Source organism: Lissotriton vulgaris, chromosome 11, assembly GCF_964263255.1.
Source record: "Lissotriton vulgaris chromosome 11, aLisVul1.2, whole genome shotgun sequence".
NCBI classification, from domain to species: Eukaryota; Metazoa; Chordata; class Amphibia; order Caudata; family Salamandridae; genus Lissotriton; species Lissotriton vulgaris.
This window is the reverse complement of record NC_141699.1, coordinates 147352219-147379909: the sequence shown is the minus strand read 5'-3', so window position 1 is coordinate 147379909 and position 27691 is coordinate 147352219. Positions and strand designations below refer to the sequence as shown.

General features: G+C 44.9%; 1 protein-coding gene across 4 annotated transcripts in view; it reads left to right on the top strand.

Moving 5' to 3' along the window:
* The window catches only part of LRRC43 (leucine rich repeat containing 43), a 344921-nt gene that overhangs the window by 63328 nt on the left and 253902 nt on the right, over positions 1–27691 (top strand). For all 4 annotated transcript variants that reach the window (XM_086942972.1, XM_086942971.1, XM_086942973.1 and 1 more), the window contains exons 2-3: positions 9309–9566; positions 12224–12334. In XM_086942972.1, the coding sequence (XP_086799098.1) occupies positions 9309–9566; positions 12224–12334 (369 nt within the window). The remainder of the gene's footprint in view (positions 1–9308; positions 9567–12223; positions 12335–27691) is intronic.

Genomic DNA, 27691 nt, shown 5'->3' with positions numbered 1-27691 from the left:
ACTCTTTAATGCCCTCCCGGGTCTTAACTCAATCTGCTCCACTAATATTGGAGGACTCCCCTTAGCCCCCACAAGAAGGGGAAAGTAATTAGAGCACATTGATCATGTTCACAAATAGTAAAACCGTTACATGCTTGAAGGATAATACATGCTGCTCGCAGAATAAGGGATTGAACTAACTGTTCCATCTGAACTAAATATCCAGCAGTACTTCTGGAGGTACAAGAGTCTAGTTTGGTGGAGGGTTAAAGAAGGTGAGCAGGATGAATCCTCTTCTAAAGCCAGTTTCTTTTTGCAAGGTGCAATCGGCTGTGAATTGAACCAGTGGCTGGACCTTAACTTGAAAGTGTCCACCACATCAGACACAAGGGCGAGTTGCCACTAGGCTCCATTCCACCATAAATTGGCAAAAGAAGATTGTAGTTGGTTGCCTAGAGCACTACAGAATAGATCATCACTGACCACTTCCCCGTAAAAATTTGCTTCACAGGAATATAGCTCTGTGCTCATGCAAAATTAGGGGCTCAAGACAAACCTGCAAAACCCAGAGACATTACCAATGTTAAAAAAGTTAGACAATGTCTGCGTCCAGGAAACGTGGACAGTGGAGCCATCGTCATTGGAGGATTTCACTGAATATTTTCATCATACAATTAATGTGGATGCTATTGAAGTCTTAGTCAGATTGCATGATATCTTAATACTTCAGCTAAATTGCATAAAGCATTTATTTATTTTATTTATTTGCCAGTTTATATAGCGCTATGAATAAACTCCCGTAGGAGTATCTCCGCGCTTGTGACAGCCGGTCTGGGGGAGCTGTAGCAGTAGCAAAGAAATTTAAAATATAAATGTACAGGACAAATGGAGAGAAAGGTAAAGATGACTAAATTAGGCTAAACAGGAACGTTTTCAGGTTCTTTCTAAAACAGAGATGGTTAGAACATTGTCTCAAAGACAGGGGAGCATGTTCCAGTAGGTGGGACCCACTACCGACAAGGCCCTCCCGCCAAGCCTGGCCTTGCTGATTTTGGGTACATTTAATAACAGCTGTTCACTGGATCTAAGGGTACAAATAGGAATGTATGGAACAAATTTGTTAGACAGGTATTCAGGTCCCAAATCATGAAGGCTTTTATGAATGGTACAGCAGGTCTTGAATTTTACTCGTAAACGTATAGGCAGCCAATGAAGTTTACGTAGAAGAGGTTTAGATGGGGATCTGGGGGGAGCATTAAGCACCAGCCTGGCCGCAGTGTTCTGTACTACCTGCAGACGATCTAAAACCTCTTCATTAGCTCCTGCTAAAAGACCGTTACAATAATCTAGACGGCTGATCACCAAAGCCTGAACTAGAGTTCTTCTGTGAGAATCAGGAAGAAAAGGAAATATCCTGCGGAGGAGACCTATGACGTGGAAACAAGATCCCACTGTGACATTAATATGCTGTTTCATGGTCAGCTCCGGTTCCAGACGTATCCCCAAATTCTTAATTATTGATTTGGGTTCAGGGACTGGGCCTAAGTCCAAAGGCCACCAATCAGGAGACCATTGGATCCTAGCTTTACCAAAGAGCATCACCTCTGTCTTCCCAACATTGCATTGGAGATAATTACAAGACATCCAGCGCGCCACTGCCTTCATCCCATCCGAGAAAGATTGTATAATCTCAGGGGTAAGATGTTTAAAAGGGAAAAGTAGCTGCGTGTCATCCGCGTAGGACACTGGACAAAAGCCAAAGGCTCTGGTTATTTCTGCCAAGGGGGCCACATAGGTATTAAATAGGGTCGGGCTTAGACACGATCCTTGCGGGACCCCCTTGGTGATCGCAACCTCTTCAGATCTGAAGTCACCCATGGTGACACGTTGGGTGCGGTTAGAGAGGAAGCTCTTGATCCAGTCCAGTGCCCTACCACCAATTCCACTCACAGACAGTCGTTCGATCAGAATGTTATGGGAAATGGTATCGAACGCTGCCGATAAGTCAAGTAGCACCAGGACCACTGAGTAGCCATTGTCCTGGTACATACGTAGGTCGTCCGTTATCGACAGCAAGGCCGTTTCGGTACTAAATTTTGGCCTAAAACCTGACTGTGATGGATCAAGGCTATTTGAATGCTCAAGGTAATTAGAGAGATGTTTGTTGGTATGTTTCTCAATAATTTTCCCTAAAAAAGGTAGCAAGGAAATTGGTCTCAGATTGGACATATTAGTCCAAGGAAAGGATGTATTTTTCCGGATAGGTCTAACTAAGGCCATTTTCCATTGCTGAGGGACCTTAGCTGTGTTAAGTGAAAGATTCACTAGTTTCTGAATATCAGGGCCAAGAGTTGTCCCCAAAGGGCCCATGAGCCTGGCTGGGAGTAGATCTACCGGACTCTCGCTTTTGATATCCATGGACAGCTTCTGAACCTCTTGTAAGGTAATTTCAGGGAAATCATTAAATTAATGCAAATTGGTAGGCGCAGTAGGTACCGAAGTTGTACTGTCTGGACCAGCCATGACAGGGGTGAGTGCCTCTATTTTATCATAAATGGCCTCAATTTTTTCAGTGAAGAAGTGCGATATATTATCACAAAGATGTTGTGACGCTATGTCTGCACTTTCACATGCTGTGGGTTTTAAAAAAGTATTAACGATCTGATATAGAACTTTGGAGTCGTTACCAGCTGCCTCCAGCTGAGTGGTAATATGGTTCTCAATCAGTTACTGATTTAAAGTCTATGATAATATGCAGTATGTATGTTAATCCCAAAACATGTAACAAAAAGGTTACAACATGAAAGCTGATCACAGCTGTCGAGCAGAATATGAGCAAAAATCCTAATGCAATATGGATTATCACAGGAGACTAATTGTTTCCTATTTAAATGTGACAGTGAGCCTGAATTTCATGACACAGATGATCTATATTGGAATATTCCCTCAACTGTATCTGCAGAGATTAAGTTGGATAAAAAAGGGAGATTCTTAGTCAAAATCTCGACCTGCGAATCTTGAATGGAAGATCCAAATCTGATGGACCTGCTGTCTACACTCATGCTTACCTGCAGCAGCAAGCCATTTCGGATTACATGTGGGGAACGACTAAAGATTCTAGGTATATCATGGACTTCGTTATCATCCCCACTTTAGTAAGAGACCACTGTCTCCAAAAGTTAACGTTATTTTGGGAATAGCGCCTCATCTGCCACAAATAATGTTAAGTCCCTCGGCTGAGGTGGAACACACTAAGAAACTTAAATGGCAAGTTGAATAGCAAAAGGACCAGATGAAAAGGGTGCACCATTGTATCCAGAAAATTTTTAATTTTAAGAAATGTTGAACATAATCTGTCAGCTGCTACGGTTTAGAGACTCTTTATTGTGTTTTAACCTATTGATTGTCTTTGGTTGCAGTATGATTTGGTTTTATTGTACATTTGTTATGTGACTGCGCAGATGGTTTGTGTTTATGATCTGCTCTTCATTTGTAATGGTGTTAATTACTGTAGCAATAAAAATATACTTAATTCACTTCTCTACATTTTGGAACAGTAGTTTCCGATTGCATGATGCTATGTTGAAAGGTACATAGTTCAGTCTCTCTATTTTCAGACATTCACTGCAATGCACCCTGGAAGCTCGGGTTTCTCGCTGTTGTGTCTTTGATGAGATCTAGTCAGAGCATTTAGTGAGTTTCAATCTCTTTTTGCATGGTATACAGCATCAGAACATAGGTAAAGACTCCAGTACAAGGCCTATTGATCATTTGGGATGCAATATTTTGTCCTGCGATGAAGAATTCAGGGAATCACCTCCATTGACTTCTCAGGCCACAAAACAGCTACAGCCCAGTGCTGTTTAGAAATCATGGCAATGGACTCTGAACTTTCTGGTCCTACAGCGTGTACTTAAAATGGTCTTGTGGTCTTTATAGACATGTTTTCATGATATTTTCAATTTTCCATGTGTTTCATGTATCAAGGAATGTACAACAGATATAATGCCAATCCTTTGTTCTGTCTGTTACTTAAATTTAACAAAGTATTTTGAAATAAACAAAACAGTCTTGTGGTCTTGAAATGGGGATGCTCTCTGGGCCTTGACTAAGACAATCTTATTAGTTTTTGACTTTACAGGAAAGTTGAGTTTGGATCTTCCTGTACTGGTAATATGAAATATTCTTCTCAGGATATCGAAATTCATGGTCTTAGGGTAGTGACTTGAGGATCTCTTTCAAATGGAAATTCACTATCTGTCTCCTGAGTCAGGTGTGTGAAGGTCCTTGTAGGATGTAGATGCCATGACTTTGCTAGGCAGGACTGTTTTCAAGATGTACTGTGCCAAGTGGTTTTGCTCTTCCCCTTCCAGTTCTTCTCTGCGGAAGAAATGGAAATGGGTGATAGTGTATGCTGTGATATTGCTGAAAACTGCCCTGCAGTAATCGTGGCTTGCTTGCATGCATGATGTTGTCTTCGATAATTTGTTCACCTTTATACATAATGGTGGAGTCCCTCTTCCTTTGAAGTATGTCCACCGGTGCCTTCATATTTCGAATGTCAAGTTTTTTGGTTAAGGGCTGTATTGTTTTGATTGCTGCATCTCCTCTGATATTAGTGGATTTATTCTTGGACAATGTGTTCATAGGAAGCGAGAGTTTTTCTGATGTTGGTGTTGCTTGTATTTCATGTATCTGCTGTAGGTAGCTGGCAGTTGGTCTTTGTGTATTGCTTCCAGACAGTGAAACAAAGGGCCATAGGTGTTAGCAGGATGGGCCATTTCTGACTTGATGAGGGAAAAGAGCTGTCACCTACCACACTTGCACATTACAAAGGATTTGCCTAAGCACATTCAAAATGGGTTTGACACTAGTCCATTGTGACCCCAGACAGTCTGGGGCCAGGGCAGGGAGGCAGGAATTTCCAAACAACTCTGAGGGTGGAACTCTCCAGCTCCTTCTCAAAGTGATCACCAGGTATAAATATTGGACCCTCAGACCCAACTTTTCTGTACACCTTTGGACCTGTGGAAAACGCATAAGGACTGTTTTGCTGCTCTGCAAGAAAGACTGCTGCTCTGTGGCCTTGCTGCTATGCTTCATGTGTGAAGGAATGGACTTCCATCCTGAACCCAGGACCACCAGAGTGACTCCACGGGCTAGTTGTCTGGCGTCCTGACCAAAGGCTCAAGGGCAGAAGGCCTCAACCACCTTGAACCCAGCACCTGGACTCTGTCTGCTATGAGTCCTACCCCTCAAGTGATGCCACCCCAGTCTTGGACTGTTGGAAGTGGCCTGAAGACGTTCTGATGGCCCTGATGTGGCCCCAGCAGAACGGACGCAGCATGGTGCATCGTATAACTAAACTGTACATCATCACAGCTGCATTGGAACCGTCGCTGAATAGATCATCCTCAACACAGGCCTTCGCATCGCAAGCCCCTTGTGGACGCACTCCTCAACAATGTCACAGGACTGCATCGCAAGCCCTGCATCTTCTTTGGAACCAGCCAGTGCATGAGACATCTTCGACGCAGGACTTTGCATGGCAAGCCCCTCATCAACAGCATCCTCAAAGATGACGCAGGCTCTTGCATTGCAGCCTTACAGCTTTCCATATCTCCACACAAGGACCTCTAATCGCTTCTGCTTCATGATGCATCCTTCAAGCGGGATCTCGTAACAGTCTGCAACCAGGATTTAAGGTAACTTGGTCTATGTATCCGGCTTGTGCTCCATCATAGTAAGCCTGAACTTGTGACTTTTTCCCAGTTCTACGCGACCAGATAACTACAGTTGGGGCTTTGTGCCTCTAGGCACTATTTTTATTTAAAATATTTAAATTGCATATCTCTTGTTCTACTGATCAGATTTATATTGTTGTGGTCTCAAATATTTATTAAATTTCACTCTATTTCTCTTGATTGGTGTGGTATATTTCTTGTGTTGTGTTTTCACTTTATTACTATTTGAAGTGCTGCATAAATACTTTCCAAATTCCCTTTAAGTTAAGCCTGTCTGCTTTTCTGCCATGCCACCATTGCATTAAGCACAGGTTTATTTGGGGTTTACTTGTGTATTACCCTGACAGAGATTGTGGTTCTTGCTTGAGTAGGTCTAAACCCCCCTCAATTAGTAACCTAATTTCCAACACTGCTATTTTCTCGAGTCGTGTTAAAGCTATCTTTCTATGTCTGTGATCTATAATGGTCTGAAAAATAGGCTAATGCTGGCAATATTTTGTGACTATTGGGTGTTTGTGTATCACCTATTAACATAGCTTCCATTACTGTATATTGAAGTTAGAGTTCCCAAGTGGAGTGCTTTATGAGAATATATGATTAATAATCAATTGCCAAAGGGGTCTGTCAAGGACGTGGAATTTTTGGGACTGCATTCATTCTGCGAGAAGAGGGATGTTATGTTATGTTATGTTATTTTAATTTGTAAAGCGCACGTTTATTCAGCGCCGGGACACCGCCTCGCGAGGTAGCTGTTCGCGCTATACAAGAATCAGTATTATTATTATTATTATCCGGATGTGTCTTGGCACTATGGGCGCTGGGGGGTCTACACTGACAACTAGTACTGGAACAGCCAGGTTTTCAGGCCCTTCCTGAAGGAGATGATGGTGGTTGCACTTCTGAGCTCAAACGGAAGGGAGTTGCAGAGTTTAGAGGTGAAAAAATGGAAGCTGCGACCGCCCCATTGTAAGGTGCAGATTTTTGGCACCTGCAGAAGTTTGGTGCCGGAGGAGCAAAGATGTCTGGTAGGTTCGTACCAGGCAAAAAGATTCTGCAGAAAGACCGGACCCTTATGGCTCAGGGCTTTATAGGCAAGAGAAAGAGCCATGAATTTAATCCGTTGTTTCACTGGAAGCCAATGCAACCTTCGAATTTCAGCGGTGACCGAATTATTCCTAGGAATGTTAGATAGTAGCTGTGCCGCTGAATTCTGTACACTTTGAAGTTTTTTTCAAGCATTGCTTCTGTACGTTTCCCAGTAGTCCATTACAGAAGTTAAGTTTTGACTGGATTAAGGATGTGACTACAGTTTTTCTGGTTTCTACCGGGAGGTATGGAAGGATCTTCCTCACCTTTTTAATAAGAAAGTGACTGGCTGAAACCGTTGCATTAGTGTGTTGGATAAGAGAAAGTTCAAGATCAAGGTGTGTTAATTGAATTGCTTGCCGAAATATCCCTATTCCTGTCAGTCCTAGGTTTCTACCTTCCTCCTTTATGTACATCACTTTTTCAACCTTTGTGATATTGCTGGTGTATTGCAAAGAGACATTTTGAAGATAGGTCAAATGTAATACTTTTTACTGAACATATTCTCCATGGTTAATATTGCATAAACCATGTGGTGCAGCAGCCAGGACAGCTGACTTCAGAGCACAAGGTTCACGGTGCGATCCCCGGCTCTGGCGGCAGCTCAGCTCAGCACCAAGTGACTCTGGGCAATAGCTCACTTAATTTCCACGACGGCCCCCAGCGCCTTGAGACCCGTAAGGGTGAATCGTTCGCGCTTCACAAATACGGATTTACATATATGTACATCATTTATTTGTAATATTTATGGTTTTAGAAATATTCAGCTCAAAGTGTTGTCTCAAATGTTCCTGTTTCTGGGACTTGATAAGCACCTAAGGAATAAACAATGCAAGAACTGAAAAGAAAGGTGTAATGTGTGCTTAGTCACCAATATAACCCCATTTTGTAGATACTTTCCTTCCCTCAGAGACTGAGGATGTGATGATGTACGATTAGGCAAGTCGTAAATAGAGGGTGCAATTTCACCACTGACTGTTTGGCACCCATGTAATAGGTCTAACCATCAATCAATCGGGGGTTTATAGAGCGTGCTACTCACCCACGATGGTCTGAAGGCGAGGAGGGGTGAAGACAGTCGAAGAGCAGGGTCTTGAGGTCCTTCTTGAAGGCGTGCAGGTTCAGAGAGCGTCACATGCGGACTGGGAGCTCGTTCCAGGTCTTGGCTGCGATGTAGGAGAAGGACCTTCCTCCTGCTCTGCTTCTACGGATGCAGAGGGTCTCTGCTAGGGCGAGTTCGGTGGATCTGAGATTCCTTTTGGGTGCATGGAAACTGGCTCTCTCGTTGAGGTATTTGGGTCCGATGTTGTGGAGGGATTTGTAGGTGTGAATGAGAAGCTTGAAGGTTATTGTCTTCTCGACGGGGAGCCAGTGTAGGTTGCAGAGGTGTTGCATCATGTGCTTGTGCCGATGTGTCCTGAGCACGAGTTTGGCTGTGGGGTTCTGGATGTTTTGGTGCTTGTGTAGGAGGGTCCTGTTCATGCCGGCATAGAGGGCGTTTCGTTAGTCCAGTCTTCTGGTTATAAGTGCCTGGGTGACGGTTTTTCTGTGCTCAGGGGGGTGGGGATCCATTTGAAGGTCTTTCGGAGGATCCGGAGGCAGTTGAAACTGGTGGAGGCGACGGCATCGATCTGGCGGGTCATGGTGAGGGAGGAGTCAAGGATGATGCTGACGTTCTGAGCATGCTCTGTCGGGGTGGGAGGGTTTCCGAGGGCAGAGGGCCACCACGTGTTGTTCCAAGGGGAGGTAGAGGGTCCCAGGATGAGGACCTCTGTCTTATCCTAAACAGTAAAATGATCAGGCTCAGAGCGACCTGTGTAATGTATATTAATTAGGCAGGTTGCTTTTTTGCAACTCCTTGTAATAGTCTAATACATGACTAGTGCCCTGCATAGGACATCAGACCATCATTTCTGCGTTCACATTCCCAAATGGGAAATATTCTTTTTTAATAAGTCCCTGTTCCTTAAAGCAACAGGGGGTGCTTTAAAATAATGTTTGTTTAGGACCACTGCCTGCTTCCAAGCAGCCACCCTGTGCAATCCTCGAAGGGGAAGTTGCCCAATAGGGCTCGCTTCCCCTAAGTGAAAGAGTTCTCACCTCTTCTTAGGTGCCGGAAACTTTTCAATAAATTGCAACTCTTTTGTTCTTCTTCTTGATTGCAATTAGGCATGAATGGCAAACCCCTTTTTGCAATTAGAAAAAACTTGTGCAAATTCCAAGAAGGGTAAAAAGGCATTTTGTAACTGCAAAACTTGTGAAATCCTCTTTGGAGGAGGGGAATGTTAAAAACTTAATGTTCTGTTAGGTAGTATTTGAAATGATTGTTGCCAATGGGATGACACTTTTGATTTTTCAGAAGCTTTAGTCTGGTGAGTGGTGTATTTGTAGGTCATTTGTCGTTCACTGTTTTTGGGTGGAAGATAAGAAACCATGAACTGTTGCTCATACATGTCAGTTTCATGGCCAGGTACATTTGTCTTACTACTGTATCCACAGAACAAAACACGCTTCAAGCTAGCGAAGATAAAATATCCTGAAGAAACATATTGGGAGGATGAGAAGAGTGCTGCTGGAGAAGAGTACCCTGATGCGCTGAAAGAACTCCAGACCAGCAACTTCTCCCCCTGGGCTTTGGAGGAGATCTGGAGCCCTGACGTCCAACAACTGCGGGAGGCATCAGTTGATGCCCCACAGCTAATCAGCGAAGCGTTTATCTTCTTACAGTTCAAGTCGTTGAGAATCGTGGATAAAGAAGTAGGTACAAACGGATTCGCTTTAAAAAAAAATCATTTTTATACAGTTTTATAACAGCACAGCTTATGCATACATACAATGTATATTATCACAAATCGATCCCACTTCAGGCGTTACGTATACATCGAGTGGCATCAGGATTAATAGGAGTCATTGGTTCATTAAGAAGATAATCAAAGTAGAATGAACATCGAAACAACAAGCCATACCTACTACATCTGTACTCTAACCAGCTGTCTCGGAAGGAGATAGCCCTCCCCGTTTTGATCACCCTCAGCTTCAGACACCCACCCCACGGTAAGAGAACCATACATAAAAGGAGGTCCGCAACATCGCCCCATGCCTACTGGCTCGCAGCACTGGCCCCATAAGCACGGAAAGCAAAGAGGACAGGTGACATCACACAGGGCACTATGTTGGAAATAGCCAACTGGATGCTTCACTCATTTTCAGGGGAGCCCTCCAGGGCCACCTGTAAGTCATCTAGCAAGCCGACCCGGTCTGCTGCAATTGGTGTCCTACACAGGCCTCTTGCCTCCTCGATGCAGCGCTGCTGTCTCCGCCCTAGTCCTCTTAAGAGTCGCTGCTCACCAGTGTCCCAGGGCGGGCAGCACAGCTGCCTTCCAGTTCATGTCGATTAACCAGCGCACCATTAACATCGCCAAGTCCAAGAAGTAATTTACAGCGTTCCCACTCTTCTATGCTAAAACAACCCCAAAAGACTACTCGCCTTGGTGTTAAGGTCAGTTCTCCCTGTTAAATGTTAACTCAGCTAATGTATGCATTTCCTCACATCACAAGTCCATTACTACGGGACTAAGCCAGAACATATGTGCCATGTCAGCGTCTGGGCCCGACACCTCAGACTGGTGGAGGGAGAACCGAAAATTCTATGAAATCTGGATGAGTTGAGATAACTCTTGTGTAATCATTTGAGTGGGTGAAGAAGAACCCTGTCCCACTTTGTTTGTGTCATTTCTCGACCTATGTCTCTCTCCAATGTCCTACGAAGGGGAAACAGGGTGTCTTGGGACGTCTGTGATCAGGTTAAAACTGATTCCTAACATCCCACCTTCTGCTGCACCCTGCTGACACTGCACTACATCATTAGGTCACCACACAGCCACACTGTATGATGCTAGTGGATTAGTCAGTATAGGCACTTACTTCTTCAATGTATCCAATGTGTTTTATCTATTACAAACCCTGTATTAAGACATGTTTCAAACTTTATCACCTTCTTTTTCAAAAAGCTGATGTCCACTAGTAACTTAAATAAACAATTAATTCTACAGCAAAATCAAAAAACGACCAAACGCAATGCACTCAAAGTATACGCAAAGTTTAGAAGGCAATAACTTCTAATAGCTTGAGATTAATGAGACATTAGGAGTAAAAACTCTGTTCCCTGAAACCCCTATATCCAAGACATCCCAAATGTTTAACGAAAGTTCTTTGGAAAAACAACTTCCTTGTGGGACTCTCTCCCACATAAACAATGAGCTGCTTTCACCCTCCTGCCATTCAAGAAGCAAATTAAAAGTGCATCTCTTCTGTATTTACTAGGGATGGGCGATAAATTGTGCTCCGCCAGCTGAGTTGGCAGAGTTTTTCCCACTCCACATTATGCTTGTAACGCAGAATTCCAGCAAAACGCTGCAAACCGCCGCATGGTGGATTTTTCTCTTGCACGTGGCTTGTTGGAGAGCGCAAGCGAGAACTGGCGTCCATTTGGGCAATTTGCGGGCACTAGGACAGCACCCCGCTACATTTTCTCAACATGGGCAGTTGCGACAGTTCGCAGTAAGAAAGCTGCCGCTCGCGGTGAGTAAGTTGCTGCTCAGGTAGAAAATCTACTTGAGTGGCAGCTAAGAAGCAGCACCCTCTGGCTCGTCGCGTGGCACAGTTCACCTTGATTTTGCAGCGTTGAGCAAGCTCCCGGTGCTACAAATCAGTGCGACATACCGATTCCGCCTGCTCGCAGAACTCCGCTGAATCTCAGAGTTTTTATACAATACTGCAGAATTTACGAGTTCCGCCCACCCCTATTATTTATCTGAATAAAAATGCCCCCCACTAAACCAGGCATCAATCTACTCTGACATGCTGTTGCTCTAATTGGTTTGGTTTCCTTGTTGTTTTCCTGGGCTATTGTTTGTCCCTCATTTGTATCTCTTCAGTTTATTGTGAAAAAGCACTATATAAAACCATTAAACATCCACAATCTGAAACACTCATAATGAAACATGTAACAGTGGTTGATAACAGAGCTCACTGGATTGATAGAAGAATTATTCAAATATAAGTTATAATGCTTGTGCCACTATTGTTTGTTTAACTCCTAGTTTATCCCTTAAAGTGCATCTGAGAGGCTGGAATTCCACATAGACGGCTGTACTTTATGCATTAGCGGTCCAGTGACGTAGATGCAGCCCTTCCTCCTAAAGGAAGAAGCTTGCAATACGATTAGCTTATTGGTTGAGAGCACCAGCTTTAATGGCTGTTGTGTTCCTTAGCACAAAAACAGGTAAAATGTGTTCTGAATGATTAAATGTAAATTCACATGTGCTGTAACATTAAACGTGACATTATATACAATATGTTTCAAATAAGTTCTCCTTAGAAACAGGGCATTATTATTTTCTATTCCCTCACAGGTGGAGGAAGTCGATCACAATTTATTGAAGTTTCTCAATTTGGAAGAACTGATATTAAGTGCCAATAAAATCAGAACAATACATTCTGCTAATCTCCCAAGAAAACTAAAGGTATGGTATGTAAGTAAGGCCTTCCGAATCAGCGTGCCTGTTTCACATCACTTATGGTGTGATTGCTTTACATTGTTATTTATCTCTTACAAACGATTAACCCCTGCCGCCTACCTCTCCATGACATTTTCACTCTATTTAAAGCGTTGCCTGATTGCCCTAAGAATGGGAGATTGGCGCTTTCTTCAAAACCTACCCACCTGGCGTCGCAAGAAGGAGGACACAACATGTAGAGGATGCGGGTTAGCAACAGAAACAATCTTGCGTGTGCTCTGTATCTGTCCTTCATTCAATTCTTAACGCAGGTGTCTGCTTAGGCCAGAATGGAACAGGTTGGGAGTTCGGACTTGTAGGCATGCCATTATTGCTGCTTTGTCTTTAGATAACATTTTCTTAAATATAAAATTGGCCAAATTTATTCAGCAAGCATATCGCAATCTAGATAAAATGGACACTGCTAAGTCCTCATTGCTCACTGCCTAGACTGAATATGTATTTTAATAGAACTTGTAACGATTGGGAGGGCCAAACCACAAATTGAAATGTTTTAACAAGCATGCTTACGGTCATATTTTACTTTTTCTACTCTTTTAATTACTTTTTATTCACAAAACTGTATATAATGTGACTTGGGAAATCTTTTAAAGATATGTTTTATATCTAAATAAAGGAATTATTACTATTACTACTTGTTATTTTCTAAGAATCAAAGACAGAGAAAAAAGTGTTGAGAATAAATCCACTCACCTTCTAAATGTAAACAGAAAATCAAAGTGAAGTGGAACAACTATAACACCTCTCCTAACCAGGGAATCCTTTAGGATCTTCAAAAGGACTCTCACCTTCTAGAATTCACTAAAGGCATACTTCATCATCAAGTCCTTACCCAGGACACCTAATGTGTCTGGGTGGGCTCAACCTCCTGAGGGAGGGAACACTTCTAAATGGAACTACCAGTGTGATCTGTGTTTTGTGTTTCAAATTAACTCAAGTATCCGGGTTTAGTTTATTTAGTATATTAGTACTTAAGTAAGGTTAAAAACAGGAGGGGTGTCAATAGGGATAGATTAATGGTCCTCTGCATCTCAAACAAGAACGGCCAAAAGGAGTACCCATTACATTTCATAGAACCACTCTGTAAATGACCCTATCTGGGTCATTCTAGAGACTTTGGAAAATCCAAACAAGGGTTAAATGGTGAGATTCCTTAATCTGTTGTATGGCATTAGCTTCCAGGGTGGTGCCGGAATGATGACTGCGCTCCAGTTGCAGGCTTGGCGGTTTGTTTTAAGTCTTGAGTAAGTTGCCGAGCATGATAGGAAGGGTGTATTACTTGTCCAAAACTGGAGCACAAGTGAAGCTAGCTTGTGTCCCTTGAGAGTCAGACTAGGCTAGCTTGAAAAGGTTATTTATGTTGCCTAGTTTTTCATCTGTGCGGAAGACAAAAACCACTAAGGTATTGAGTAATGATAACCGATGTCTGTTTTATTAGACTGGTATTGTAGGGAATCCACTGATAGTTGCAAAGTGTTTAAAAGAGTTGTCCAAGTATTGAGTAATGATAACCGATGTCTGTTTTATTAGACCGGTATTGTAGGGAATCCACTGATAGTTGCAAAGTGTTTAAAAGAGTTGTCCAAAAGGTGTCTATCTGCGATTCTTCCTCTGACCCTAGTTTTGCTTTAACGCTTTGAGTACTTCCTATTTGAGGAGAACTCTGAGCATTCATAAAGTACAATCTCCTCCCGTTCCCGAGTTCTGTGGTAAATGTTGTTGTTTGTCGCCTGGCCCTTTTCCAAGACTTGTGGCCTGAATGCTCTTGGGTGTTTGCAGGAGAATGTGTTGAGCCTCTAACAGAAGAGGGGTGTATTGGATGCAGTTGTTTGCAGTTGTCTTGCGGTATGCAATAATCCCGGGGCTATGCTATCTGTACTGGAATAAAAAGTTGCTATAAGAGGCTTGGCAGAATGATTTAGTAGTGGCTCAGTGGCACACGTTCAGTAATCCACTTGTTTGGGCGCCCTCTGGTATCACTACAGGTTTTGGTGTTTGACTGTGGCCATCTAAAGCTTGTCTATGTAAAAGGCCCAGTTATAGAGGGTTGGCCAGGCCCACCCAAACATGAGCCTGGCCCACTCAAACATGAGTCTGGGCCTCGCAGTAACAGATTAAAAGCAAATAGAAAATGTCCCCTTTAGTTTAAAATGTTCCTCCATACGTTGTTTTCCTTCCTGTTCTGGGAGGTGAGTGATTGGGTCTGGTTGGTTCACTGATAGAATATCAATGACAAAAAACATTGATGTTGAAAATATTGAAAAAAATATATAGAATACAAACATATCAGCTCCCATACATACACAGGTAAGTACAAAAATATTGATAAAAAAATATTGAAGTAAAAAATATAGATGTAAAAAATATCGATTTAAATATATATATAAAATAATATATAGTAAATATATTAAATATTAATATTGATCTTAACATAAATAACATTTAGGGATCGATTCCGTTTCGGGAAACTAATCCGTACAATGATTCGTATTCATAGCTGTTTCCGTACGAATCCGTCTGAATCGCGTAGTACGATCCGTACGAATCTTTGCGAACCGTACGAAAATGAAGGGTAAATCCCTACGACATCGACCCGCACAGTGAACCGTGCGATTCGTAAACATGCCGTACGACCCGCCAAGTACGATCCGGACCGGGGAATGAGTACGCGATTCATACAGTGAGCGTCGTGTATAAGCAATTAGTATGGAGGGCAACATTGTAATTGTAATTGTAACAGTATTTGTAGAGCGCGATTGCTGCCCATGGGCGTCCAAGCAACACTATCACATACGCACCGTAGCCCTAAAATCAAGGGGTGTACGCACCGTACACCTACGACACAGGGGTGTACGAACCATACCCCTATGGTCCGTACACCTATGATCATGGGGTGTACGCACAGGGACATATGCACCGTACCCCTGAAATCCAGGGGTGTACGCACCGTACCCCGATGCACCGTAACCCTGCAACCATGGGGTGTATGCACTGTACCCGGGGGGATCCGTTTTGTACGCATTTCGAGGCGAAATCTGCTCTTACGGACGTTTTAAGCTCCCGTACAAAAAGAGTTGTACGGAGTGTTGTTGATACGATTCGTACTTGCTGGGTCGGAAAATGCAGCTTCGATCCGTATGGACATTGCGTACTGCGCGTCCCCAATGCGATTCGTACGGATTAGTGAGTTGTACGGTCTTCGGTACGATTCGTAAGGAGAACTGCTTTGGGTACACATCGTACTACATCATACGTATGGGTACAGTTCTGCATACGATTCGTATGGGAAAAACGCTCCGTACGGCTATTCGGAGGGCATTTTACCGAATCGGAATCGACCCCTTAATATACATTTTTATAAACTTTTACAAATATACGTAATTAAAAAAAATAACACACAAACATGATAATTTATACATATAGATATCTATATATTTATTTTAAAACTAAAATTATATAAATATATATATATATATATAATTTAAAATATTAAAAAAATATAGAATAAATAAAACATACACCTCTGAACAAATATTTACACTTAAATTGCCCAATACAATCCGTGCAACAGTAGGAAAAATGTTGAATAGCAAAATAATTAAATATACTATTTCAACTCCAGTGAGTATAACAGTAGGGAAAGTTTTGGATAGCAAAGGAGTAAAAATTCCTATTCCCACTCCAAACAGTGCAACAGTAGGGAAAGTGTTGGATAGCAGCGGGTTAAAAATTACTATTCCTACTCCAGTGAGAGCAACAGTAGGGAAAGTGTTGGATAGTGGAGCGACAAATTACTATTTCCACTCCCGTTAGAGCAACAGTAGGGAAAGTGTTGGCTAGCGAAGAGGTAAAAATTACTATTCCCACTCCAGTGAGTGCAACAGTATGTAAAGTGCTGGATAGAAAAGGGGCAAAAATTACTATTACAACTCCATTGACTGCAATAGTAGGGAAAGTGGGGAAAGTTTTGGATAGCTGAGGGGCAAAAATTATTATTCCCACGCCAAAGAGTGCAACAGTATGGAAAAGGTTGGATAGCGGAGGGGTAAAAATTAGTATTCCTCATCTACTGAATGCAATAGTAGGATAAGTGTGACAGTAGGGAAAGTGTTGCATAGCGGAGAGATAAAAATTACTATTCCAACTCCAGTGAGTGCAACAGTAGGGAAAGTGCTGGATAATGGAGGGGTAAAAATTACTATACCAACTCCAGTGAGTGCAACAGTAGGGAAAGTGTTGGATAGCGGAGGGGTTCAAAATGACTATTCCCACTCCAGAGAGTGCAATAGTAGGGAAAGTGTTGCATATCGGAGGGGTACAAATCACTATTCCAACTCCAGTGAGTGCAAAAGTAGAGAAAGTGCTGGATAGTAGAGGGGTAAAAATTACTATTCCCATTCCAGAGAGTGCAACAGTAGGCAAAGTGTTGGATAGCGGGGAGGTAAAAATTACTATTCCAACTCCAGAGAGTCCAAGAGTAGGGAAAGTGTTGCAAATCAGAGGGGTACAAATTACTATTCTAACTCCAGTAAGTGCAAAAGTAGGGAAAGTGCTGGATAGCGGAGGGGTCAACATTTCTATACCAACTCCAGTGAGTGCAACAGTAGGGAAAGTGTTGGATAGCGGAGGGGTTCAAAATGACTATTCCCACTCCAGAGAGTGCAATAGTAGGGAAAGTGTTGCATATCGGAGGGTTACAAATTACTATTCCAACTCCAGTGAGTGCAAAAGTAGGGAAAGTGCTGGATAGCGGAGGGGTAAAAATGACTATTCCCATTCCAGAGAGTGCAACAGTAGGCAAAGTGTTGGATAGCGGGGAGGTAAAAATTACTATTCCAACTCCAGTGAGTGCAACAGTAGGGAAAGTGCAGGATAGCAGAGACATACACATTACTATTCCAACTCCAGTGAGTGCAACAGTAGGGAAAATGTAGGATACCGGAGAAAAAAAATACTATTCACACTCACACTAAAAATATATTGATATATATGTAAAAAAAAGAAAGAAATCATTAAAAATATTTTTTTTAAATATATATATATGAAACATATAAAAAAAACAAATATTAGAATATTAATTACATATAATAAAACCCTACAAATATTATATAAAATAAAATATTAAATACATTTACAATAAAATCCTTCTTTTAAACCAGAAAATATTTACAAACAAAAAAAGTACTAAAACATAAATGTATTTATTGTATTTCTTACCCTATTACACCACACCAATAATAAAACACTTTTAATTTAATTTATTTACATAATTAACATAAGGAGTCCGTATGAATCCGAGTTTCACCTACCTGTGGAGACGCTGCTTTCTGCTGCCCACTGCCGGAAGAGTCATTTGGGCAGCCCTGTGCTACACTAACCTGCGGAGACGCGGCTTTCAATCAATCAATCAAAGACATTTGTAGAGCGCACTACTTACCCGGAGGGTCTCAAGGCGCTTGGTGGGGGGGGTGGTGCTGCTACTGCTCGAACAGCCAGGTCTTGAGCTTCTTCCTGAAGGAGAGGTGGTCTTGGGTCAGGCGCAGGTCGGGAGGGAGGGAGTTCCAGGTCTTGGCGGCCAGGTAGGAGAAGGACCTTCCTCCTGTTGTCGTTCTTCGGATGCGGGGGACGGCGGCGAGGGCGTGACTGGCTGATCGGAGATGGCGTTTGGGAGCGTAGAAGTTGATGCGGTTGTTGAGGTAGCTCGGGCCTTGATCGTGTAGGGCTTTGTGTGCGTGGGTGAGGAGACGGAAGGTGATTCTTTTGTTGACGGGGAGCCAATGCAGGTCTCTCAGATGTCCGGAGATGTGGCTGTGTCGTGGGATGTCGAGGATGAGTCTGGCTTAGGTGTTCTGGATCCGCTGGAGTCTCTTCTGGAGCTTGGCGGTGGTTCCGGCGTAGAGGGCGTTGCCGTAGTCCAGTCGGCTGGTGACGAGGGCCTGGGTGACCGTCTTCCTGGTCTCGGTGGGGATCCACCGGAAGATCTTCCGTAGCATGCGCAGGATGTTGAAGCACGACGAGGAGACGGCGTTGACTTGTCTGGTCATGGAGAGGGAGGAGTCCAGGATGACGCCCAGGTTGCGTGCGTGGTCTGTCGGTTTGGGTGCGGTGCCCAGGGCGGGTGGCCACCAGGAGTCGTCCCAGGCGGAGGGCGAGGAGCCCAGGATGAGGACTTCCGTCTTGTCTGAGTTCAGTTTCAGGCGGCTGGTCGTCATCTACTCGGCTACGTCTTTCATCCCTTCGTGAAGGTCGGCTCTGGCGGCGGCGGGGTCGTTGGTCAGGGAGAGGATCAGCTGGGTGTCGTCAGCGTAGGAGATGATGTTGAGGTTGTGCTGGCGTGCGATGGCCGCGAGGGGGCTCATGTAGACGTTGAAGAGGGTGGGGCTCAGCGAGGATCCTTGAGGGACGCCGCAGATGACTTCGGTGGCCTCTGACTTGTACGGTGGTAGTCGGACTCTCTGTGTTCTTCCGTCGAGGAAGGAGATGATCCAATCCAGTGCCCTCTCCTGGATTCCGACGTTGCTGAGGCGCTGCACTAGGGTGCGGTGGCAGACAGTGTCGAATGCCGCGGAGAGGTCTAGGAGGATGAGGGCCGCTGTTTCTCCGTTGTCCATCAGGGCTCGGATGTCATCGGTGGCAGCGATGAGGGCGGTCTCGGTGCTGTGGTTGGCTCGGAAACCAGACTGTGAGGGGTCGAGGTATCCATTCGTCTCGAGGAAGGCGGCCAGCTGCTTGTTGACGGTCTCCTCGATGACTTTGGCTGGAAACGGGAGGAGCGAGATGGGGCGGTAATTCTTGAGTTCGGTGGGGTCCGCTGTAGGTTTCTTGAGTAGGGCGCTAAGTTCGGCATGCTTCCAGCTCTCCGGGAAGGTGGCGGTGTCGAAGGAGGTGTTGATGATGTCCCGCAAGTGGGGTGCGATGACAGCGCCGGCCTTGTTGAAGACGTGGTGAGGGCAGGGGTCGGTTGGAGATCCGGAGTGGATGGAGTTCATCATGCGGACGGTGTCTTCGGTGCTGATCAGAGTCCAGGCGCGGAGGGTGGTGGTGGGTGGCGGTGGTTCGGTCGTGGCGTGCGTCGGTTGAGTGCTGAAGCTGTTGTGTATGTCTGCGATCTTGTTGTGGAAGTAGGAGGCGAGGGAGTTGCAGAGGTCTTGCGATGGGGTGATGTCGTTGTTGCCGGCGTTGGGGTTGGAGAGCTCTTTCACGATGTTGAAGAGTTCCTTGCAGTTGTGTGCGTTTTTGTCCAGCCGGTCCTTGAATGCAGTTTTCTTGGTGGCGCGGATCAGTTGGTGGTGCTTCCGGGTGGCAAGCTTGAGGGTGGTCATGTTGTCCGGTGTTGGTTCCCTTCTCCAGGCTTTCTCGAGGGCTCGGCAGTTCTTCTTGGAGCTCTTGAGTTCGTCGGTGAACCATGGGGCCTTCTTGCTGCCGGGTCTGCTGGGCGGGGTCCTCAGTGGGGCGAGTTCGTCCGCGCAGTTGCTGATCCACTTTGTGAGGTTGTCGGCGGCCTGGCTGGGGTTCGCTGAGCTGGCGGGAGGGTGCTGGCTCAGGGAAGCGGCGAGTTGGTCGGCTGTGATCTTGTTCCAGCTTCTTCGAGCAACCTGTTGCTGGTGGTGGTGGATCGTCGTTCTGTTGAAGGTGAAGTGGACGCAGCTGTGGTCCGTCCAGTGGAGTCCGGTGGCGTGGCTGAAGGTGATGTCTTTGCAGGATGAGAAGACGGCGTCGAGTGTGTGTCCGGCGAGGTGGGTGGGGGTGGACACCAGCTGCTTGAGACCGAGGTTGGCGAGGTTCTCGAGCAGGGTGATAGTGTTGCGGTCGTTGTTGTTCTCCAGGTGGAAGTTGATGTCCCCCAGGAGGATGTAGTCAGCGGAGGGGAGGGCATGCGGGCTGATGAAGTTGGCGATGTCCTCGCTGAATTGTGTGCGTGGTCCCGGGGGTCGGTAGATCAGGGTGCCTCTGAGGGTGGTTTTGGGGTCCGTGTGGATCTGGAAGTGCAGGTGTTCGGCGGTTGTCAGGGTGTCGTCGGTGTTGGTCTTGATGCGGATGGTGTCCCTGTAGATGATGGCGATGCCTCCTCCAGTCTGGTTGTCGCGGTCTCTTCGGGTGATCTTGTAGCCCTCTGGGATGGCGATGGCGATGTCGGGCGCTGAGGAGTCGTTCATCCAGGTTTCCGTGAGGAAGGCGACGTCAGGAGCTGTGGTGTCGAGGAGGTTCCAGAGTTCGATGGCGTGTCTGTGGACGGAGCGGGTGTTGAGGAGGATGCACTTCAGGTGGTTGCTGCTGGTGTTCGGCTTGGCGGGTGTTGGTGCGGGACAGGTCCGGATGCAGGTGAACTTGCAGGCGTGGCAGCTGAAGGGTCCGTGGGTTCTTCTCGGGGTGGCTCGGTAGCACCCGGGATTCGGCCGGTGTTGAGTGCGTTGAAGGAGGCGGCGTCGTAGGTCCGGCGGGTGGGCTGGGGTCCTCGAGGGCCAGGGGTCCTGGCGCTGGGCGCTGTCCAGGCGTGGACGGGCTTACCTTTGGCGCACCTTCGGCGCTCAATCGGTGCTCCCGCTCCGCGCGTCTGCTGCGCGGTCGCTCTGGGGCGTCATAAGAAGGGAGCCGGGAGGGAGGGTCCGCTGGGAGGCGGGAAGCGCGGGGACCAATCGGCAGGCGGGGGGGCGGGTTCGGGTCAGCGCCGGCGGGAAAAGCTGGGGGCTCGGCTGGCGGCCCTGCGGCGGCTGGGGCGGCCCTGCGGCGGCTGGGGCGTAGGCTCGGTGTCTGACGTCAGGCTCCTGGTAGCAGGTAAGGAGGAGCAGGCAGGGGGCGTGGGGGCGACCAGGCCGTGGTGGGCGCAGTGGTCGCCACCCACCGCCGAAAGAGTCATTTGGGTAGCCCTGTTGTGCCGGGTCCGGCTGGAGATAGCCAGCGGGGACTACATATCCCAGCAATCCTAGCGGCAGCACCATGAAACGCCGCCCACGATAAGCTACAGCGCCAGGAGGTGCTTAAAATCGACGCAGGGCTCCCGCAGCGTCCGCGCCCGTCAGGGTCCGGAAGAGGCCGGGCTGGGCCCCCCCATTAACATCATCAACGATGAATGACTCCCCCGTCCAACGGCTGCTTGTTTGCTACCTATGGGAAGAGGAGGTGAGGACAAGGCAGTGATGTATAATTGTTGTCCTTTGTTTCAATAATAAACATTTGGAGGTGACCAAAAGGCCAGTGCGGACACTTTAGGCCTGGGAAAAACGTACAGGGCTTCGGGACAGAATTCATCCAGTTACTTTTGAGACCCTGGACTGTCCTCCATCTATCAGGCCGTTTAAAATGATTATTTGGTAGGATGAGCAAGCGGAAGGCAAAGGATTCCATGGTTGGGGGATTGTAAAGGGGACCCTTGATGCCTTCTTAGGGAGAGCAGAGTCCTTATTAGTTCATGAGATCCAGTTGGTCAAGAAGAGACTCTCATTGGACTCAATTGTGTCGCGAAAGCGGTCTTCAATGGGTAGTTTAGCTACAATTAAGTCACCCAATGTTGGTAACCCAGACGGTCAAGATAAATTAAAAAATGGTCACACTGTCAATAGCCTGATTCCTTGGGCCTTATCTCCACAGTTGGCGGGACCTCCAATCCAAACACTTGAGCTATTACATGGTGATTTGAGCCTGCCAGAGATTGATTAAGAAGAGAGGGAGGAGGGTTGTGATTCAAACACTGTATTAGCATGTGGGGTAGGTTAAGTAGAGGGACTCTCTGTACCGGTCACAGCTCTGACCAGTGGCGAAATTGCCCTGAAGGAAGGGTGGGAGGTGGTTACCCGATCTAAAAGGGCTTTACTAGACAGAATCATTACAAATAGCGCCGTCACCCCTTCAGCTGTCCTTGCGGCTGCAGTGAAGCGAACTCGGGGGTGGGGCGTCACATTATCAATGGTAAATCCAAGCAGAAGGGTGCTCTAAAAGCGTCTAGGTCTAAAGATACAGAAGGTTCCGCGCCCATACACAAGAAAATTAAGCTGATAGAAGGGAAAGTGTCCCTGCTGATCGCCCAGAATAGCACCCAGCCTAGTGTGGTCACGGGGCCCACAGTTAACAGTTTGGGGGTATTTGATGGTCCCATTCCTCCAAGCGTTGAAATGCCCCTAGAGAGAAAAGAGGGTGGGACGCACGTAGGCGAACTGCCAGAGGGAACAAAGGAGGGTGTAGACAAAGAGCAAATGGTGGGGTCCATGGACGTAAATGCAGACCAAGAGCGACTGTGGCAGACAGTAGGAAGAGGTGAGGGGGAACCGTAGTACAAAACTTGAGTCCTAATTTAGGCCCTATAAATAGAGCGTGCTTAGCAGGTAGAGCACCTACCCCACATGAAATCGCGCCCTCTGCAGGTGACTTCGTTAGGTTATGGCGGGCTTGCCGGTTTTAGATTCACCCTCGGCATCCAGCCCATACACAGTAGTCTTGACAGGGGTCCCGGCCCTCAGTGGAAATAGAGAAGAAACTACGCGAATGTTGATTGATAAGGCGGGCCACTGGTTAAATAGGAATGCAGATTTCAACATCTCAAACCACAGGCGCATATTAATTGCGAGAAGGGTGTCCTGGATTGGATGTAGTAGGAAGAGTTTTACGGGAGACTCTGTGATTTTAAATCTAAGGTTTCCAGGGCTGGTACATGATCTCCTCACCCAGTGTAAGGGGTCCTTCCAGGAGGAGGGTGGATCGACTATTAGAATGCTCCCACTGGGGTTCTTTTATCGGAATATGTTGGAAGCAAATAATCATGATAACCAGAGGAGAGATCGAGTAGGACTTGTTAGAGGGGGTCCTCCGGTCCCGTTAATTAACCGGTACTCCCCTCTCATTAATGCCTCTGCCCTTGATGACATAGATTGACGCGATAGGAGTACATCATTTAGGGATGGCCATAGCTTGGCGTGCCTGTCTCTCATTCTAGACATAGGAGGGACTCTCAAGTCAAAGGACAAGGAGTTTATTTTTACCTCCCTACTGGGAGACGTTAGTGGGCCCGCCTCTAAAGGGAATATCCTAGTAGCTATTGCATCTTCCAATCCCATTATCCGCCCGACATTAGACAGCCCAGATGTCTTTAGACAGGGTAACACAGAGATAATTTCATGGAATATAGCTGGACTCTCATCCAAAATATTTAATAATGAATGGCTAGCTTACATAAAGAAATTCTAGGTTATCTACCCCCAGGAAACATGGGTGATGGATAGCAGCGCGTTCTCTCTTGAAGGATACAAAATGTATTTTGTTCCAGCACGTAAGGAAGCTGCGGGAAGAGCAAGGGTAGGCCTGATTACTTATGTGGACCTGAGATTACAGGGGAGGTGGGACGATTTGGGATGGGACTCAGATTTTATGCAGGGGATTAGATTGTGTAATAAGGGATGTAAATTAATTTTTATTAATTTCTAGAACGCCATTTTAACGGGACAGCCCACAATAAGACTGAACGAGTTAGTTCTTAAATAATGCTAAATATTTGATTTTTATTTTTATTTTTTATTTTTATTTTTATTTTGGGTGATTGTTTAATTATTTGTGTGTTGTTTTTACTTTTAAAGAGGTAAAGGGTGCGTATTAAAGAACTTTTAATTATTTAATTATTAGTTGTCAATAGTTGTTAATAGTAATAGTTTTTAATTTTAAAATAAGTTTTAATTGTGTTTTATTATTTTATAGTTTAATTTAGGTGTGTGTTGTGGATATTATAGTGTGAAAGTGTGAGTAGTCAATTAATGTTTATTAGTTTTTTATTAATAATATTTTTAATTGATTATTATGTTCAATCAATCAACAATACTTTATTCAGCATAAAATACAATACCATAAAAGTACAATAAAAAATAAAAAAACAGACAAATATCAAAGTATCAGTGACCGATCCTAAAAATTAATATGCAAGCCATTCTCTGATAGAACCCCTTCTCCTATATCGTTCTTACGCAGGTCATTAATAAATAGTCCTGGGTTCAAAGGATCGACGCAAATTAAGAAGGGGGTAACACATGTAAAAATATCCTCCTAAAAAATACACAAATAAATAATCCCTTATATAAAACAAGATACAGTCCCCCGCCCAATTAATTCCCGGGGAATTTAACATACCAGTGCTACAACCCTATATAGTCACCCCTCTCCTCTAGTATTTCTAAGTCTCAATGCCGACCTTAAAAAGTTTACAGTGCAACACAGTGTTAAAACCTCTATAGGCAGCTTCAGAAATAATAGGGTCACCTTAGCCTGTTTAAAACCAGCCTTTTTTAAATATAAAAGATATAAGTGAATATCTGTTGGACCTTGCGTGGGTCTCCCATGCCACGGACGTCCCATGACATTAATGTGACCCTGAGCATTTGTTCATTCGTAGTGATAGGGCATAGTACCAACTCAAGAGGGCATCTCCCCGTAGCCACGCCAACTCCAACCCCCCTCCCAGACTCACATCAGCATCCCAAAAAGCACAAGGGAGGTCCCTCCTGCATATGTTGATGTACGGTAACAAAGCAGTTACTGAATTAACAGAATCCCCCCTGCCCCACCTACTTCAGCCCTCCCAACCGGTTGAAGATACTGCCCTGTATAACCCAGAAGAAAAACATCAAACATTGCCTGCAGAAGAACCAGTTGGGCTCTAGTGGAAACCATACCAGACGTGCTCAGAGAGCTGGCGGGAACACCATTCCACGAAGGGTACGGGTGACCCGGACAGTCAAGAATGGGCACTCATTACAGCGCTGGACAAAGTAGTGTTTCAAATTAGGGCAGACAGGTTATCAGAGCATGCAGGCACATATTTTTTGCAACTCAGCCTCGGTAGCACCTTTATCGGTCCTCGCAATCCCAGGGTTCAAAGCAGGCATAGACCCTGTACGAAGTTAGTGGAATATATAGTATGAGGGGGATGCAGGCGTAGCCCCGTACCAAAGGCGCAAGTTGTTATTACTGAGGTGGTTGCTGCAATTCTCTCCATTGAGGTTGTCTTCGGGTGCAGATTTCTTAACATGCTTGTACCCAAATTTCAAATCCAGATTAGAGTCTGTGAAGAAGTGGGTCTTCACCTGAGTAACAGTCCTTAGTTTGGCAAGAAAGAGGAGGGCATAAGGCAACCCAGATTTTCAAGCTTTCGCTTTGCAGGGAAGAAGTCACAACAGACCCACTGGACTGCTGGGGTGAAGTCCAGATAGAGATAAACTGAGAGCTTGTCCCCCAGCTCTCTGGAGAGTCGCAATATCACATCCCGATACCTGTAGTGAAGGAGGCGGGCTATGGTTGTGCGTGCCATGCCCTGGGCGGTGGTTACGGACCCGATAAATGGGCACGCTCAATCCAGATAGACTGGCGAGGTGGTCACGGAAAAAGGAGCCAAGCAAGTCCTCAATGTAAAGTTAAATGTTCCTCAGGGCAGTGGATTCCATTAGGCCCAGGATCATCCCAGTCCACTCAACACGGTTAGGATCACAGGCTGTACAGATCGCTGTCGTCTGCCGAGCCTCCTTAAAAGGCAGCTATCATGTGACTTTACGTGTTGAACTTGGGTCATGCTCGTGTCCCAGTAGGGTCGATATGTTGACTCAAAAGACAAGGATGGCTTAATCAATACCCAACTTGCATAGTAATGTTTAATTTTTTTGTCAATGCACTTTCGAGTAACTTGGGATCATATAAGTAAAACGCTCATGAATCCCTAGTTTCGTTTGAAGTGACAAGGAGATGCGGTCTCCTGATGGATTATTAGTTGATTGTAGTGTGCACCCATACTAGATAACAATTGTGTTGTACCCTGGAAGTAGGCATGTCACATGGGGAACTTAAGGAAGCACTACTAGTAGATGCTGCTTTGGACAAGAATTAAAAATCAGTTTTGCAATATGATGAGTTGGCGGCCTTTATCACAGTGTCCATCGCCTTCCTCTGTAATTTATAGAAAAGGTATATACAATGGAAGATGGCTGGAGGTGGTAAGAACGCCATGTTCTAAAGTAATCTTCTTATCCAAAGTTAATAGTTGAAGTGTTCACTGAGCATGATATTAAATACTCCCCTCAAAGACTATATTATAATTAGGCTGTCTGGTTTTAGGTTTAATCCTATAATAACTGATAAAACCCCACCAGAAGGGAAATAGCCCTCATCAGTGTAAACATATAAACACTGAAAAAAAACCTGCACAACCACAAACTAAATGCCATTCAAAGAAAGGAAAAGAAGAGGGCAAGAGTCATTTTTATTTGTTCTTGAAGGGGCTAATACAATATAACTTTGTTATATAAGTTAGCAGTAAGAAAAACTCGGCTAACAATATTCTTCTTGAGTTTTCTTGTTTAGGGATGCCACTTAAATATTGTTTCTTCTTCCTTTTTACTGCGTTGTGGTCTTTGGTCTAAAGATACAGGGGTTAGAAACATATTTTAGATGTTGTTTAATTATTTTATAAACTGTAGAGAATCAGGAAATATCAAAATCATATCTAACTTTTTGGTTACATTGAAGTCTTTCACTGATAGGAAAAATGTAGGTTTCATGAAAATCTTTCCCTACATGTACCATCACATTTACCCACACAGAATTGGTAAACACCCTTGATAAATCAGCCCCCTTTTCTAGAGAGTCAGTATTGATAGAAGTTGAATTGCCAAACACCCCAGGCTTTAAACATACAATGCAAGGTATAGTGACAGGTGTGTGTGAAAAAGTGCAGTCACCAAGCATCTGGGATACTGGTAAAAACATGACACCAGACCTTTGAAAAACATAGAAGGCAGTGTCACTTGGAATGCTGCTGCAAAACGTTCTTACCAAGTTCAACAAAGATTGGAGTGATATTGTTTGTATTTGCAGTGATTCAGCTATGTATATGAAAAGGTTGTGTGATGACCTATCAAAATCGATACCTGAGCTGAAGTGCTTCCGCGTAAGAGATCCTTGCCACTTGTAAAGATGGTATGCTGAAAGCATCTTTACAATCTTCAGAGTTAATGAAGAATGCTATTGTCTCTTTAGTCCATTCTGGTGCACTGTTTTGTTAAGCGCAGAAACTGAAATGCAACCATTTTTCATTTTGTGCTTAGTGTGGCATCAAAGAGAGAGTCATTGCATCTTTGTCACTTAGCTGGTGGTGTTCAGTCATAGAGGCCATGAATTCTATATTATCCATGTGGCAACTGTTTAAATAACTTTTGCTGAGTGATGATGCCAAAGGCAAGAAATGTAAGGATCTTTGGTCCCATATTGATAGTGATATGAAAAAAGAATGCAGTACAGTGTACTTCTTAGATTTTTACAGGAAAGCATGACTGCTGT